The sequence below is a fragment of the Geotrypetes seraphini genome, chromosome 1, assembly GCF_902459505.1.
Source record: "Geotrypetes seraphini chromosome 1, aGeoSer1.1, whole genome shotgun sequence".
Lineage (NCBI taxonomy): Eukaryota > Metazoa > Chordata > Amphibia > Gymnophiona > Dermophiidae > Geotrypetes > Geotrypetes seraphini.
This window is the reverse complement of record NC_047084.1, coordinates 296,048,800-296,067,746: the sequence shown is the minus strand read 5'-3', so window position 1 is coordinate 296,067,746 and position 18,947 is coordinate 296,048,800. Positions and strand designations below refer to the sequence as shown.

The 18,947-nt window shown below is 41.2% G+C and overlaps 1 protein-coding gene across 1 annotated transcript in view; it reads right to left on the bottom strand.

The window, feature by feature from the left end:
* The window catches only part of LOC117364557 (disintegrin and metalloproteinase domain-containing protein 33-like), a 313,992-nt gene that overhangs the window by 82,397 nt on the left and 212,648 nt on the right, over positions 1 to 18,947 (bottom strand). Inside the window, exons 5-6 of the mRNA XM_033953874.1 lie at positions 14,291 to 14,367; positions 4,506 to 4,695 (exon numbers count right to left, since the gene is read on the bottom strand). Of these exons, the coding sequence (XP_033809765.1) occupies positions 4,506 to 4,695; positions 14,291 to 14,367 (267 nt within the window). The remainder of the gene's footprint in view (positions 1 to 4,505; positions 4,696 to 14,290; positions 14,368 to 18,947) is intronic.

The window sequence follows — 18,947 nt, the reverse complement described above, 5'->3', positions numbered from 1 at the left end:
GGACTTAACTGTCTATCCACAAAATTTATAGTGCTAACTAGCTAAATTTAGTGGCCAAAATGGACCGCATAAATAGCTGGTCCATCTGTGGCCGCTATAAACTTAGCAGCCAGTGCTGAATATTGACCTAGCTGGCTAAGATTATAGTGCAGGGGTAGGAAACTCCGGTCCTCGAGAGCCGTATTCCAGTCGGGTTTTCAGGACTTCCCCAATGAATATGCATTGAAAGCAGTGCATGCAAATAGATCTCATGCATATTCATTGGGGAAATCCTGAAAACCAGACTGTAATACTGCTCTTGAGGACCGGAGTTCCCTACCCCTGTTATAGTGGCTCAAAATAAACTAGATATTCAATGCCGATCACTGGAAACAGCCCCGCATTGAATATCTGGACTCAGTGAAGACCACAGGAATCAGCCCAGCTAACTCCTGAGGTCTGAATATCAGCTTCTATTGCATTTATAGCCATAGCCAGGCTAAGATGCATTTTACTTGCTTTTAAATGAGTTTGAAAAACACCTCATGTGAGCTGCAAACAGCCTTAAAAACAAATGGAAAGTATTTCAAGCTCATTTGAGGGGAAGTTAAATGCAGATTGTACTAGTAAAAGTGGCTGGGATGGGTTCACTGAGCTTTCAATTCCCATATTTTAAGTCAGAAAGAGCAGTCACTGCCTTCACAGGAAACAGCAAAACACAGTGGTGAAACTCTGCTGCAGTTGCCCAATCACACTTTCACACCAAGCTGGTGCTGGACTGCCTCTATATCTTTACTTCTGCACAAGGACTCCAAATTGGTCTAGTTTCCAGCTAAAAGAAGATATTCAAATTAATCTGATTCTGTGACCAGATGTATATAGACTGGATAGGCCAATTAGTCTTTAACTGCCATCATCTACTAGGAGAGGGGACAGAGCATTGGAGAAATGACCAGGGTTGGTCCAAGAGTATCTAACTCCCCCAGCTGTGGGTCTCCTCCCCAGGGTGACTTAAGACCTTCTTCCCTGCCACCCCCAACACACACCCACATAGGGAGATGCTGGCCACCTGTGGGAGAACTATCTCCCTTGAGTGGAGGAGTAGCCTAATGGTTAATGCAGTGGGCTGAGAATCTGAGAAAGAGGAATTGATTCTCACTGTGGCTCATGACGCTGGGTAAGTCACTTAACTCTCCATTAAACCAGGTATTTTTAGTACTTTCATAGCTTCAGATCCAGTTGGGGGAAGAACTAAGTTGGTGGCAGGGCAGAGGGAAGCTCTCTTCTGTACTGCCACCTCCCTAAATTCTGCTGTCCTCGTCAAATGACTAGTTCACATAGTGGTAGGGATGGCCCTGTTTGCATGACTAGTATTTCAAATGAAAAACATTTTTTAAATTCATAAGAAAAATGATAAAGTCTGAATTGGAGGGTTTTTTTAAGCCCAGTGACTGGCATCTCCTCCAGGGATTCAAGACAAAGTTGGGCAGGTTCCTCCTGAACTGGAACATACGCAGGTGAGGCTGGACTCATTTGGAGCACTGGTCTTTGACCTGGGGGCCGCCGCGTGAGCGGACTGCTGGGCACGATGGACCACTGGTCTGACCTAGCAGCAGCAATTCTTATGTTCTTATGTTCTTATCTAAAGATAAGAACCATAAGCTCGTGGCTATAGTCTTTGGGCTCCTTTTACTAAGGTGCGCTAGCGTTTTTAGTGCCCGCACAAAATTACCACACATTACACCGTGCAGTACGCTTCTAGAATAACGCTAGCTCAATGCTTGCATTAAGGTCTAGTGCGTGCAGCAATTTAGCACGTGCTATTCCGCGCGTTAAGGCCCTAACGCACCTTAATAAAACGAGCCCTTTGTTTCTGAGATCTTATTTCTGCATTTTTAAAGTCTTTTTATGTTAACGGTTAGACAATGAGTACTCTAAAATTTGAACAAATTAAAGACTGATATTTACAGTGGGGTTTCTTTGTTCTTGATACACTGTAGAGATACAAGACTTTGAGCATTTCATTTATTATAGAATAGAGGACCACTGGAAGGATACTAGCTGAATCTTCAGCCTTATGTATCCCCCTCCCCCCTTAACTTTCAGTCCTCTAATCTGCTTCCCTCAAGAGACCATCCTTTTAAATATTAAACTTTGGTATGTATTGGTGTGGGGGAGTGTATCATGCACACATATATAGGGCTAGATTCAGTAAAAGGCACCCATAAATGGGGTACTGATAAAAGACAGCATTCCAGTGCTAAATCCTATAATGGGCACTCATAGATGGGAGCCCATTATAGAATATTGAGTGCTGATTTCAGCGTCCAACTCCCTGGCGCACAATTTGCACACTTATCCCCAGTGTTCTATAAAACTATGTGCAAATTTTAGAAACACTCCTGACCCGTCCATGGACCTCACATGACAATGACATTTTCGGCATGCGCACTCTAGGATTTTGGGAACACATTGTTATACCATAATGCCTAGCAAGGTGTGCCCCCCAAATCCACATCGGTGCCAATGAGCACCCAATTACTGGCACTAATTGGCACATTAGCCAACTTAGCTGGGCACACATTTTGGATCGACACCATATAAAGAATCCGGGGGGATAACGAAGTAAAAGGGTTATTTGAAAACTGATTTTTACTGAGAAGGTGTTTGGCGCTCTGTAGGTCATAATATGTTTTGTATTCTGCATTACATACCTCCTTTATATCTGAACGTTTCACGTTGTATTTTAGTACTTGCCGATTTGCAGCATCTGTGACTGATGTTTTGGATCTTGAATAAAGTGTATTACAAACAAATAAAAGCATGTGCCGATGGTTCTTTGATTTTTCTGCATTTGTCAGGATCTATTGTTTTGTTTTGACAGGCGAAACAAAATCTTTTCAGTAACAGCCCCCCAGCAATGGAATCTTCTACCTATCCATCTAAGAGCGGAAACAAAACTAGATAAATTTAAGGGTTCTCTGAAATGCTTCCTTTTTAATGACGCTTTTGGAAATTAATTTAAAATTAATGATATTCAGCTTCTTTTCCAACCTCATTATTAACACATACCAAGGAAAATTTTTTTGATTACCAGTGACCCCATCCCTGATGTTTTTCCCATTACGTGTTCTTTTCTTTAAAAACTTCCCATTCCCCCCCCCATTTCTGTTTCATCAAGTTTTAATGTCCCTTTTACATGTTCTACCTATGTATTTTTATTGATGTACACCGCTTTGAAAATTTTATATAAGCATTTTATCAAATTTTAAATAAAACTGCTTCTTGATGCCACCCTGATGCTGCTGCCCTTGATAACCACCTAATTCCAGAGTTTAATTACATGTTGGAGAAATATTTTCTCCTGTTTGTTTTAAATCTATTTCTTAGCAACTTCATCGCATGTCCCCTAGTCCTAGTATTTTTGGAAAGAGTGAACAAGCGATTCACACCTACCCTTTCCACTCCACTCATTTTATAGACCTCTTATCATATCACCCGTGAGCCGTCTCTTCTCCAAACTGAAGAACCCTAGCTGCTTTAGCCTTTCCTCATAGGGAAGTCATCCTATCCCTTTTATCATTTTTGTTGCCCGTTCTCTGTACCATTTCTAATTCCGCTATATCTTTTTTGAGATGTAGCAACCAGAATTGCACATAATATTCAAAGTTCGGCCATACTATACAGCGATTTTTCCTGCTTGCAGCATTTTGTGCCCTTTTCTCACGAGCCTGCATTTTTCTGCGAACAAGGCTCTTGTAGAGGAGGGGTGATTTTGGATATTGTTACTGGGCTCCTTGTGCTTGGTTGTGGATTATTACAGCTTTTTTTGCGATGATAATATGTGCAATTTAACCACTTCCTTCAACATGGCAGCATGTGTTTTCAACTAAAGCCGACTGAGGAAGAAATATGGTATTTAAAGCTAAGTGCTAATCCTTTCAAAACTTTTGAATTTTCAACTATGTCCAGTTCACCGTCCTGCTCTGAATACTGTGTTTTTGTCTCTGCCTTAGGGTATGAACACAGGTTTTTCTCAACTTGTTTTGAGTTTTTAACTGTGCTGTCCCGAAAGCAAGAGGAGCCTATGTTTATCAGACTGTAAGACCTATATGGCTTTATTCAGTATAGCTTGGACTTGTGTGTCCTGCTTGCATGTCTGAGGCTCATTTGGTTAATAATTATGTGAGTCCAGTTATTCAGTACAGCGCAGTGTAACTTGAGGGTTTGCCAAATTTGTGTTTACTTTAGAACAGCAGAAGGCCAGGTTTAAATCCACTGCTGTTGGTACACACTTAAACTGTAAGCCCTTTAGGACAGGGAAATAGTAAACCTACAGTACCTAAATGCAACTCACTTTGAGATACTACTGAAAAGACACAAAATAAACCCCAAATATCACTACCTTTTCCCTTAACAAAAATAAAGAGGGTCTCTGCAAGGAGATGAAGAGGTTATGTGACTGATTGACAGATGCCTTCATCATAATGTTCAGAAGGCTACAATGAAAATAAAATAAAATTTACCCTGTGATGCGCAGGACTGCTGATAAATCTGGCTATGTCAGCTATGTTGTTCTTTGATTGGTCACTTTGCCCGCAGGTCCCGCCTTTGATTGGCATGTGTTCTGTCCTGTAAATGATGTGATGGTTCAGGCCAGAATTCTCCAGGGGTTTCAAGTAATAACTGCTGTTCCCATTCAAAACAATTAGACCACTGTCAGTGAAAGGAGAGAGGATCATTATTAATATGTATGCATCTCTATGCTGCTTTGTAATCAAAGTGCTGAATGTTCATTATTAAAGGATGCATCTATTAGAAAGGAGGTAGAGGATGCTTTCTTATAAGTCTAATTATGTTCTCCCAAGATTCATGAGTCGTTATGCACTTTGGTAGAGTAAACCCTAAAATATCAAAACCAAACTAGGAACATAATAAAAGCAATGCTGGTAGAGATCTACATTACAAGTCCTGTGGTGTAGTCAAGGCAGGAGTGACCCCCAGTCACTCCTGCCATGCCATCTCTGCTTTCAAAATGGCTGTCATGATTTCCAGGAGCAGTCTCATGAAACTGCCACTAGAGGTTGCAGCAACCATTTTGACACTAGAGCCAGCATGGTCAGGAAACTGGGGATCACTCCTATTTAAAAAATATATTTTTTATTGAAACCATATATACAAAAAACAAAGCTTGCCCTGGATCGGTGGCATGGAATGCTGCTACTATCTGGGGTTTTGCCAGGTACTTGTGACTTGGATTGGCCTCCGTGAAGATGGGATACTGAGCTAGATGGACCATTGGTCTGACCCAGTAAGGCGATTCTTATATTCACAGTGTCTAGTTTAGACGAACAATAAACCCCCCTCAACTCCCCCAACCTTCTCTCCTACCTAACCCTCTTGAAGAAAACATGGAAATTCCCAGACCTGGTATAGCCTTATCCAAGTCTGAGAGAAGGCACGAGCATAAAAGCTTCAAAAGTAATTAGGAAAAAATAACAGTCCATAATCATTTCCAAATGTGTTGAAACTTTCTCCAGGTTTAAATCCACTGCTTTGTATCTCTCCATAATCATAACTGCAAATAGTAAATTCCTCCATTGTGTCACATTGGAAGATAGATACATCATTAAATAGGAAAAGAGGCAGTGGTTGAAATTACAGTACAGTCTTGATTATCTAACCTTTACTAATCTGACCATCCTTTATATCCAACAGACCCCCTCCCCCACTGGTGATGTCATCACATTGCCATTACAAAGCACAGCTTCTCTTTACATTTTCTGGGATAGCATAGAGGGAAATTTTGCACCTGAGAATTTTGTTTTGGCCTAAGGACCCTGCTTTTACTGCAAAATAGCACGGTTCTGATCTGAGACCCTTTTTTATACTTTTTTATGCATTGTTTTTCATATTATCTGACTTTTTACTTATCCAATAATGGGTTGGTGCTGTTTACGTTGGACGATCAAGACTGTACTATAAATTAAATTAAATTAAAGTAAGGCTGGAAAATAGGCAACAGAGAGGATATGATAGACATTTATAAAAACATGAGTACAGTGACATAGTGGACATCTGTTTAACCTTCAAACAACACTAAAACAAGAGAATACGGCATGAACCTAGCAGAATGAAAAACAAACAATATGAAGCTTTTTTTTTTTTTTTTCCCCCAGACAGAGCTTAATTAAGTTGTAGAATCTGTTGTGGAGGCCATGGTCAAAGGCTCAAAAGAGGTTTGGAGCAATTCCTGAAGGAAAAGTATATAAAAATATTAATGGTCAAATGGACTCATGAAAGCCACTGGCTACATCTGGGACTGAGCTATCAAAAATGGATCAACCTTTTGGGATCCAGTGGGAGCTTGTGACCTTGACAGGCCAACTGTTGGTAACAGGATTCTGGACTCAATTGTCCTTGGGCTGAATCAGCACCGCTTATCTTACGTTCAAAACAGCAGAAGCAATACTGTATTACCCTGTTCCATATAACACAACCCGTTCTGAGCTCTTTGGGGAGAACGAGATAGAAAACGAATTAAATAAATAAATAAAATAAACAACATGAAGCCACTTAGGGCTCCTTTTACAAAGCCGCGCTAGGGCCTTAACGCGCAGAATAGCACGCGCTAAATTGCCGCATGCGCTAGCCGCCTCCGCCTCCTTTTGAGCAGGCAGTAGATTTTCGGCTAGCGCGCACTAATCCGGTGCGTGCGGTAAAACCACTAGCGCGGCTTTGTAAAAGGAGCCCTTAGTAAGTGTGAGCCCTGGTGCCATTTACACTTTGGATAGAATTGCTAGTCTGATAATAAATGTTTTTAATTTTCCTTTCTAATTGTTTCAGATTTGGTATACTTCCCAGGACAGGGGTTCTCATCTGTTATTAACAGCTGTCCTGGTACTGGCTATATCTTCTCCCCCCTAATCAAAGCCCTCTAAATGAAACCATTTTAAAACTTAGCAGGCCTTTTACTAAGCTGCATTAGGTGCTAAGTAGAGAATGATACGGAGACAGAATTTGCCCCTCCCCACAAATAACCTTTAGCATCTATCTCAAACTTAGTCCTTCTACACCAGCATTCTTCAATGCAAGGCTTGAGGGTCAATTGGCTAGTAATGATCTCATTATTTCTACCTAATACAGGGGTGGGCAACTGCGGTCCTTAGGGGCTGCAACCCAGTTGGAATACTGCTTCCAGCACTGGTTCACCTGGAATACTGCATCCAGCACTGGTTGCCGTACATGAAGAACGACACTGTACTACTCAAAAGGGTCCAGAGAAGAGCGACTAAGATGGTTCAGGGGCTGGAGGAGTTGCTGTACAGTGAGAGATTAGAGAAATTGGGCCTCTTCTCCCTTGAAAAGAGGAGACTGAGAAGGGGACATGATCGAAACATTCAAGATAATGAAAGGAATAGACTTAGTAGATAAGGACAGGTTGTTCACCTTCTCCAAGGTAGAGAGAACGAGAAGGCACTCTCTAAAGTTAAAAGGGGATAGATTTCGTACAAACGTAAGGAAGTTTTTCTTCACCCAGAGAGTGGTAGAAAACTGGAACGCTCTTCCAGAGTCTGTCATAGGGGAAAACACCCTCCAGGGATTCAAGACAAAGTTAGACAAGTTCCTGCTGAACAAGAACGTGCGCAGGTAGGAATGGTCTCGGTTAGGGCACTGGGCTTTGACCTAGGTGCCGTCGCGTGAGCAGACTGCTGGGCACGATGGATTACTGGTCTGACCCAGCAGTGGCAATTCTTATGTTTTTATGTAATTCCCCAATGAATATGCATGAGATCTATTTGCATGCACCATCTCCATTGTAAGCAAATAGATCTTACGCAGATTCATTGGGAAAGTACTGAAAACCCAAATGGGTTGAGGCCCTTGAGGACCGAGGTTGCCCACTTCTGACCTAGCATCTAGATAAGACAATGCCTATTTTTATTGGACTAACAATTCATTTTTTGACTTGTTTTCAAAGGTAATACCTTATTCTTTGGGATAGAAGAAGCTATTGCCTTCAAAAGCTATTCAAAAACGTATTAAATTAGTACCATAAAAATGCTGTCACAGCATCTTTTTTTGGGTGTGGTCTTTGGAATCTGGACCAATCGGAGTCTTATGTCAATCCCAGGTTATCCCAGGATGTACAGGAAAGGATGCCTATTACCCTGATTGGCCAAGGAGCCTATGAGAGAGGTCTTAGGTAGGGATACAAGACATCCAGATTTCCCCGGACATGTCCTCTTTTTGAGGACATGTCTGAGGGTCCAGATAACTTTTCAAAACCCGACACTTTGTCCAGGTTTCGAAAAGCTTCTATCAAATCACCATCGGGCATCCTTGGATGCACCAGGGAGGATCCTAAGGACCTGATTGGTCCAGATACCTAAGACTAGGGTTACCAGATTGTCCGTTTGGAAAATCCAGATCCCCTGCCCCCGCTGCCTGTTCTCATCGAGCAGGAGGACATCCGCGCATGTGTTAAGCGGCACAATGATGTTGGGGAGGGTCAGTGAGTGTCGGGTGGGTGTCCAAATGAAGAGACAAAACTATGTTACTAACCTTTTTGATATCAGAGGGATTATTCATTAGGAATTTGTACCAACTGGACAAACAGTTAACCAAGTTTACTATTTGGAAGTGCTGAAAAGACTGTGAGAAAAAGATAGACGAAAACAACCTGAACTTTTTGCCACCAACTCATAGCTCTTGCATCACGACAATGCACCAGCACACATGGCAATGCCTGTAAAGAAGTTTTTAGCCAGAAAACAAACAACTGTATTGGAACACCCTTCCTACTCACTTGATCTGGCCCCAATGACTTTTTTCTTTATTCAAAGATAAAGGAAATATTGAAAGGAAGACAGTTTGATGACATTCAGGACATCAAATATAATATGATGGCCATTCCAGAAAAAGAGTTGCAAAATTACTTTGAAGGGTGGATTAGGCACTGGCATCAGTGCATAGCTTCCCATGGGGAGTACTTTGAAGGTGACCGTAGTGATATTCAGCAATGAGGTATGCAGCACTTTTTTCTAGAATGAGTTCGCAAAATTAATTGTCAGACTTCATATGTACTATTTCTTTCATATTTTTGAGGGGTGGGAGAAGGTTCCATGGCCACTGGGGGAGTAAAGTGGGGAGTCTTACCTTAATCCTTCCAGTAGTCAGCTGGTCTGTTTGGGTATCTATTTGGCACATGTTATTGAAACAGATCTAGCTTCAGATGTCCATATTTTGCCCTGGACATTTTCTAAAAAGTTAAATTATTGCAGAAAAACATCTTAATCCTACCCAAAACATGCCCGCACCATGCCCCCTTGAGCTCTAGGCATACTGCAGATGAACAACATAGAAAAATGTCTACAAAATGGGTTTTGAAAATAGCAATTTGAACATTTGGGAGAAAAAAAATGTACATCTGCCACTTTATGTCGCTTTTTCAACATTTTCCTGTTTTGAAAATGTGCCCCTTCGTACATATGCTCACATCATCTTGATATCTCAAATTTTTTTTAAGAATTTATATCTAATATTTTAAAATGTTTAATTTAGATGAATGTGACTGCAGGTGTATATGAAATTTTGTGAATTTATGATTGGCTCTATCACATTTTTGGGGTATTCTTTTTATTGTACCTTTTGGTCCTCTTTGCTTGCTTTCTTTCTTTTTTTGCTTTCTGGGATCTGTATAAATCACCATAGGCTATCAGATGTTCTCTGTCAAGTGAGATCGCCAAGCATGGATACCAGAAATAGGAACCAACTTTTTAAAATTATTGGGAGCGCTAAACTCAATGGAAATTACCTCTCGCTGGAGGAAGTCAAGAAGTTTATTCAGCATTGGGAGTGCTCATACACCAAACAAAAAGCAGAGCTGTGGAACCGATGCTCTTAATCTAAAAGTTTAATGAAAGTCTGCACAATAAAAACAATGCAGTTCAATAAAAGTCTATTCAAGTAATACAATGCAATAAACATCTTCACAAGTAAAAACAATGCAAATTAGTTTCTCAGTCACCAACAGCACCCACAGAGCTGGCTCCTATGCTTCCAGACACTGCTCTAAGGAAAGAGACCACAGGACAGTCACATGAAGCTATTATGAGACACAAGAAGAAAAGCCCTATTGATGGCAATGGAGAAACAGAGATTTGTTTTTATTTTACATTTTTTGGCCTCTTCAAGCTTGAATTTTCTTTCTTTTTTTAATGTTATGCAAGATGCATTATGTGCAGGGACTAGGGCAGGAATAGATAACCTCAGTTCTCTAGGGCTGCGTTCCAGTTGGGTTTTCAGGATTTCCCCAGTGAATATGCATAAGAGTTACAGTACTCCCACGATATTTGTGGGGGTTCCATTCCAGGAACATCCGTGAATGTTGAAAAACCGCGAATACGATTTTTAGCAGGGGAGATAGGAGAGGGCAGCCAGAGAGGGCCGCCGGAGCACCAGCGAGTGAAGGAAATCACTTAAAGTATGCTCCGACCGCCTCTTCCTGTACTAAAGTCAGGCCTCACCAATCAGGAGCTGCGTGTCAAAGCCCCCAAATTTATGTCACAGGAAGTCGCTGCTCCCAGTGATACACAGAGAAAATTGATCCTCCCAGAGAAAATTGTGGCACTTTCTTCACAGGAACAGGTAAGGTTATTCATGGTTTTGTGTCTTTTTTCGGGCTTTTTACAGAAAAACCGTGAATAACATAGGTTTTTCTGTATCCGCAGCCATGCTGATCCCCTAGCTCCACGAATACGGAGGGGGAAGTGTAATACCTTTCTGCATTGAACATTTCTGCTGTCAGAACTTTATTTTAAAAAATTTCAGTATATACCACTCCTCGCCAATACCATCGGAGCAGTTTAAAAAATAACACAGAGAAAAAAACCTCAATTTTCAAACAGAACAGAAAAGGACAAAAGAAATACATAACTCAAAACATGCTACCAGCAATAAAACTAAACAAATGGCAAACTATAACAAATTAATTTTGCTTCTAAGCTACACCTACTCCTGGACCCCACCCAGCACTACCCCACCTCTGGGAAAGCTTGACTACATAAATGCGTTTTAAGAAGAGTACGGAATTTGAGTTAAGAAAGTTCAGCTACGAGATGAGTGACCATTTCCAGCTCAGTATATAGATGTCTGTTGTACCAATATTTTTCTATGCATGCTCTGAAGCATCTGTTCTGCAATCCACTGCCCTGGGCTACAGCTATCAATCGTTCATCATTACGCGTTAGTGGCTTTATCGCACGCAACCTTTTAGCACGCGCTAACCCCCGCGCTAGCCAAAAAACTACCGCCTGCTCAAGAGGAGGCGGTAGCGGCTAACGCGGCCAGCAAATTAGCGCACGCTATTACACGCATTAAACTGCTAACGCGGCTTCGTAAAAGGAGCCCTAGGTTTCAGTTCTTAACCATTCTCATATCTAGTTTTCATCAACAAATGGTTCCCGAAGCAACATATTTAGTTTTCCTCATTTGCTGCTCTAATTCTTTGAAGAGATTATACTCTTCTTTTTGCAAATTATGTTGCTTTCTTCCCTATGTATGCTGGTGGATTCTCACTCATTGCTTCAACCTATTGGAATGCTTGTACAAGTTTAATGATGGAGAGGGATTCTGGACATTTACTTTCATATTTCAACATCTTCTGTGCCTTTGGAAATGATGATATACTGTAGTTAAGTAAGCCTGAAAGCCTATGATAGTAGCTTTATAGTTACAGTATAATCTATTTCTCCAAGGCTTTTGGCTTGGGAAATGTACAGCTTTGGAAAACACTGATTCTTATACATTAGCTCATGGGCTTGGAAGAGTTTTCATACATCCAGTTTTTCAAGCTCTTTAAAACGTCAGTCTACGATTCCAAAGCTGTATGAGACTTCACGAAGTGCCAGTTGATTTATGGCCTGTATCTTATTCTGTGATGTTATATACGGTACTTTTCAATGTCAATATTAATGTTAGTGTCCTGAAATATTCTTGCTCTTCTTTCACTCCAATATCCTATATTTATATACATCTTCCTATTCATGTCCTTTATCTCATCATCAGTCAGAGAAATGTTCCTTTTATACAAGTTATGGCCTTATTCATCTCACTGTTATACTCTTTAAATGTTAAATTCAACTCTTTTCAGCTACAGTGGTAAAATAATGGTTAGAATTTAGGAAATTGGTTGCTTGGGCTGAGAACTTTTTTAGCACCCCCCTCAAGCCATTGTGACGTCACTAATCAGATTGGCTCTTATTGGTGGAATGAGGCATTATGACATCACAATCTCAGCTTGGGTTACCAGAGACTGAAAGTCTTCACACTATAAGGGGGTGCTGAAAAGTTCTCAGCCCAACCAAGACGAGAATAACGTGGATATGGTTCAATCCATGATCTGAAACAATGTCAAAACAGAGAATTTCGTTTCTGCAAATTGGCACTTAGCAAAATAAGATAACACTCTTTTCAGCTACAGTGGCAAAATAACGCTCAGAATTTAGGAAGTTGGTTGATTGGGCTGAGAACTTTTCAGCACCCCCTTGTACAAACAGATGAAACCACAAAATAAAATACACATAAGCAATATAAACTTAACAGTACTCTCACCAATAGTTCACTAATAAGAATGAGAAACCCTTGAGCAAGGGGGTATTAGTCCGAGTTTCATTACAGGCTCTGGAGAGTTATCATAGGTCATAGGAACCCTTTACAAAAACAACTGAAAGAACCTCGAGAATGAGACATTCAGTGGGCCTGTTGGATATCGAAAGGAGACTGAACTATTGAGAACATTCAAAGGTGTGAGAAGTACCTCTTTTCTTTCAAGTTCACTGGAGTGCAGCAGTAAAAAAGAAAGATAAATTGTATGTGGACAGCAATATAGAAATAAAACACTGTTCATTAGAAAAGCTACTAAAAAGGAAACTCTTGTCTTTGAAAGACAATATTTTATGCTTTGTAGCATACTTTCTGGTTTTGTTTTTTGAAGAAAGAAGCAAGGCTTCATCAAAGTTAAGAAGTATGAAGCCAACATAGGAACGTGGCAATGTCTGTTCCAGTCTGAGAACCTGAGAGCTTAATTAAAAAGGTGGCCACATGAAAATAAGTGACGTCCCATACGTATATTTATCCTGCATCCTGTTGGGAAATATTGGGTGGCACAGATTTATACAAATTCCCACTGAAATACATTGGGAGCTGAAGCTTGTAAAAGGTTACACTGAAATATGCCAAGTCCCAAAGATAAGTAGAGCTAACTAGTTTTACAAATGTAATATTTGTAATGTCTTTGGAATATTCTTCCTTTTGGGTTCAGAAGTCTAAGCTCAAGCCTACAGTTTAGGAAGAAACTTAAGGGTTTCTTATTTGCATAAGTTTATGGTCTCTGAGGCCCATATTCTACAAATGGTGCCTTAAGTTAAATACCCGAAGGCACTCTACCAGCACTTAAGTGGGAAAATGCCATTTAAAAACAATTAAAAGCATTTTAAAACAAAAAATGTAGGCGCCTACCAGTGCCGTAAAAAAAACGACATCTGCATCATGGCTATGGAGGCACATTACGATGCCTGATGCCACTGTAGGCACAGCTAACACGAAGTGGCATTAAGCATTGTTAAGCACCTCCGTAGCCGTGATTCATATGAAAGGTAAGCACCGGAAATGCAGGCCTTGTACCTTTCACAAAGCCGCAATTCTATAAAGAGCGCCGTTGTGTGATTGGCACACAATGGGCAGCCATTTTTTTAGGCAGCCAATGATGACTGCGCTGTTTATAGAATCCCAGCCTGATTTTATATTGTATATTTGATTGTTTTGTTCTATGTATATTGAATTAGTTTTATGTTTTAAAATGTTGGGTTTTTAAAAAAAACTTTATGTATGTTGGTTTGAACACCACGTAGAATTCATCTGGTTACTAGTAACCAGCAGCCAAAATTCCATTCTATCGTTAATAAAATGTTATCAGATTAAGGAGGGAAGTTATCAACATGGGCTACTGTGAAGCTGGGTTATTTTACAACAAGTTGGGTTATTTTAAGTCTAGGGGCTCCTTTTACGAAGGTGCCCTAGCGTTTTTAGCGCGCGCTACAATGCCACGTGCGCTAACCCCGCGCTACACAGAAAATACTAACGCCAGCTCTATGGAGGTGTTAGCGTGTAGTACGTGCACTAAAACTGCTAGCGCACCTTTTGTAAAAGGAGCCCTAGGTTTCATTGCATAACAAAGGAACCTATGTTAAAATAACTCAACTTAAAAGCAGTCCACATTGATAACTTCCCCCCCATAGGTCTTTCTTACCTGATTCCAGAGCAAGTGCTGAGAACTGCCCATGAGTCCTTGTGTCCTCTGACATGACCATGATAATAACAGTGATCCTATAAGACACAATTGTTTATTAAACTTTGACACAGTGATTGGTTTACAAAAAAGGTATTAAAGCAAAGTATAAAGCAAAAATAAATATTAACTAAACTGTAACAAGAGGCAAAGACTGAGCATCTACATTGTCAATGAAAGATCTGTTTCAGATCTTATTTTGGTTGATAAGGAATGGGACTCTTCATCGTGGGACATTTCAGCGCAGCTGTGATGAAATGGCCGCAATGAATCATCCCATTATGGGGAGGCTGGGCTTCACGGTACCTGGCAGTTGCTTATCCCCCCAGGACCCGAGCTTGAAGGATGCAACATAGCAGCTCTGGCGGCAACTTGTCCACCCCAGGGCCTGGGCTCCCTGCCAGTCACCGCAGAGGATCGCAAACAGGGAGGAGAGTGGAAGGATATCATTTTGTGTGTGTGGGGTGGGGGAGTCATTGCCCCACCAGACACTGAAATCTTAGGGGGAGGGAGGAAATCACCCCCACACACTGAAATTGGACAGTTCATCATGGCCAGTTCATTGCGTTGAAACGTCTCTGATGAACTGGCCACGAAAAATCGTCCTAGACCTGATTCAAAGAGCTGGTGGTAGAAGTCAATAGAATCCTCAGAATCATGTAAATGGGAAACACTAAAACCGTAAACATACAATATTGATAGCCAAGAAGCGTATGACTAAAAAATGAATGATTATATTAAGGAAATCAGTCTGGTGTAGGAGATCTAAGAGGTACGAGGAACTAGCACAGTACAAAGGAGTGTTGATATGGCCACAAATTTTGTGTTGGGCGTGTTAGCAAGGAGAGAATAAAGAGACAAAAAAGCCAAAGAAAAAGTAAAACCAAATCCATTCTAGAGCAGTGGTTCCTAACCCTGTCCTGGAAGACCACCAGGCCAATCGGGTTTTCAGGCTAGCCCTAATGAATATGCATGAGATTGGTTTGCATATAATGGAACTGACAGACATGCAAATCTGCTCCATTCATATCCATTAGGGTTATCTTGAAAACCCATTTGGCCTGGTGGTTCTCCAGGACAGGGTTGGGAACCACTGTTCTAGAGCACGTGCAGTAACCTTGCAATAGAGCTGCACATGATTTCCTAATGCAAAAATTTTGTTTCCCAGTGTAGTAACCCAATAGCATACAAATAGGATGAATGCCAAATATGTGCATAGCAGACTACTAATACTACTACTATTAATTATTTCTATAGCACTACCAGACGTACATAGTGCTGTACAGAGTCACAAGGAAGAAGAAGACAGTCCCTGCTCAAAAGTGCTTACAATCTAAACAGACAAGACAGATAAACTGGATGTCATGGATACAGTTAAGGGAAACGGTTAATCTGCTGGCTGGGTTGGAGGGCAGAGGGGAGTACAGGACAATCAAGCCATTGTCACATCACTGATGAGGTTGGCTCTTAGGCATTGGTGGAATGAGGCATTATGACATCACAACCTCAGCTCTGCTTCCCAAAGCCTGAAACTCTTCACACTATTACTACTACTATGAATTATTTCTATAGCGCTACCAGATGCATGCAGCGCTATACAGAGTCACAAAGAAGAAAACTGTCCCTACTCAAAAGAGCATACAGTCTAACCAGCCAAGACAGATAAACAGGGTGTCATGGATACAGTTAAGGGGAAACGGTTAATCTGCTGGCTGGGTTGGTGGGTAGTGGGGAATAGGGTATGGATTGAAGACTAAATCAAAAAGGTGGGCTTTCAGTCTGCTTTTAAACAAGGGAAGGGACTTGACGGACAAACTCAGGTAATTTATTCCAGGCATAGGGGGCAGATAGATGCAAGGAATGGAGGAGGAGGAGGAGCATAGTAGATCAAACCAAGTGCACATGCACACAGATCTGCTCTTGTGCCAACTGGAGGTCTTGCACACACCACTACCCTCAACATTCCTCAATGCACCTCCCCCTCTGACTCCCCAATCACCCTGTACTTACATGTGCACTGTGTAAGGCATTCCCAGAACATAGGTATGAAGCAGCTGGAGTGGAGTTGCAATGTACATATTATACAAGTATAAAATATATGCACACATTTACATCTTTTTGGGAACATAGAATTTGTGCACTATTAAGGAGATTTCTGAGCACCTTTTCAATTAAGGGACTTATGTGCCCTGTTATGACATAACCTCTGGTTCAATGTAACAAAAATTTTCTTTCAAGTTTATTTAAAATTTGATACAAACGCCTATAAAAATATTTCAAAGTGAATTACATATTAAAATTAAGGGGAAACAAAGACATAATTATACTAATAAGGACAAACTCTGAAGACAGACATACAGAGACAAGAGGAGAAGGGGAAGAACTACAATGGTTTCAGAGAAAGACTACATTAAGGGGCAAAATGATAGGTTATATTACTCACATGGTTTAACGCTGCCCAAGGGCTAAAATAGAGATTTTTGGTGCTTGGTAGGAGACGATTCTATAAAGAAACATAGGTGCCTAGGTTTCATTATAGAATATTAGCAAAACCTAGCATCATGTGCCTACCATTTAGTACCCTTACTTACACCAACCATAAAGCGTGCATAAGTGCAAGCACCTAAATAGACATAGAAACAAAGAAAAATGAAGGTAGATAAAGCCTTTCCAGGCTGCCATTCATTCCATCTACCATCTCTTCCTTTCCTTTAGAGATCCTATGTACCTGTCCCATGCTTTCATGAATTCGGATACCGTTTTCATCTCCACCATCTCTACTACCTCCAGTGGGAGGCCATACCACAAATTCACCACCTTTTTCCATGAAGTAGTATTTCCTCAGGTTACTTCCGAGTGTATCCCCTTATTCTAGAGCGTCATTTCAATTGAAAGAGACTCGCCTCCTGTGCATTTATGCTACGCAAGTATTTAAATATCCCTATCATATATCTCCCCTCTTCCAAACTCTATGAGGGGCCGCTGAAACGTTCTCAGCCCAACCAAGAAGAGAATGATGTGGAGCCATGAAACATACAAATTATTCCACAATTTTCTTGACACTTTTCATTTCAATGATATGATCTGTTGACGAAGGTTCTGTCCACTGGTCCCTGAGAAGAAATGCACGATCCTGTCTGGAGACGAAGAGAAACCCCAGAAAGTCTAAGGACTGGGAGGACGCTAAGCGTCTCTTCCTGAACTCGCTAACAACCGCAGCAGAAATGCTACCATCCCCACTGCACCTTCGTACCCAACGAGATGGAGCCCAGATCAACTGTTGTCCCAGGAAGGAGGGCCTCAACTACAAGCACTTTGATGAAAGTGCGGGAACTGTCATGAGGCCCAAGGGGCAGAGCTGCGAACTGGAGATGCTGTTGCAGAACACGGAAACAAACAAATCTGCGATTCTCTGGGCAGATGGAAATATGGAGGAAAACCTCTGTGAGATAAAAGGACACTAGAAACTCCCCTGGAGACAGCTAGCACTGTATACTCCGTTGTCCATTTGGAAAAAAGGAAATTCAATTGTAGATCCAGAATATGTCTCCAATCCTCCGAGCTTTTCTGGCACGAGGAAGTATCAAGAGTATCCACCTAAGCTCCCATTCATAGTCTGGAACAAGTTACAGCATCCCAAAGACTAAGAAACGTGGCAGAATATCGCAGATCCTGGACTCTGTTGTGATTGACTTGCCACAGTACAGAAATCAAGCTGGAGGCAGGCAAAGGAGGACTAACAAGTGTCCGATGAAAGTCAAGTCCACTCCTGAAAAAACTGTAGAAGACAGCCTGTGAGGGAGGAAGCCATGCCCAATCCCTGGAGACATTGGCGCCTTCTTCTCTTTTTTTTTTTGTGAGGCAGAGCCACTGCACAGGAATTTGAGGACGCCTGGAATTGGCAACATGGGCGTAGCCCTGGGAATGTTTCTAGGAGGAAAAACCTGAGTATCCCTGACAACCCCTGTGGGAGGAATGAAGAAGACGACGATCCCCCTCATGACATCCAGCGAAACTGGATCACAGGGAGCAATGTAGAGTGGCATTCGCAACACCTGAGTAAAGGTCAGCCAGACCTATACCAACAAGTATCTGGCCCTTAACAAGAAGGCCACCGAGAGTGAGGCAATTTTTAACCACAAAGCAAAATCATTTTAAACTAAAGAGACTTATTGGACTCTGCACACTACTAGAAATATTATCAGATGACTCCAGAGATGTAGAAAGATCTATCCTACCTTCTGAAATTACAGAGTCCACCAACTTTATCACATCATTTTCTACTTTCTTATCTCATCAAAAGATCATGAATCTTGGAGATAGCTGTGTCCTTTGGTTTCCCAGTCTTTAAAGCATCTCATAAATCCTTAAGCCATAGTTCTTTCAGGGCCAATAACTTTGTTTTGGGAAAATTCAAGAGTCTTAAATTCCTGCTTCTATCTAAATCCCCAAGGGCCTTTAGATTGACATGTAGAGCCAAACTGTCTTTAATAATAGTAGACCCCCATCTTCTGGACTGCAGCCAACTGTATTCTCAAATTCTCAACACTGCTCTCGAGATCTTTCAACTTAACATAGTGCTCATTATATTTAGCCATAGTTTGCTTGTTCATGAAAT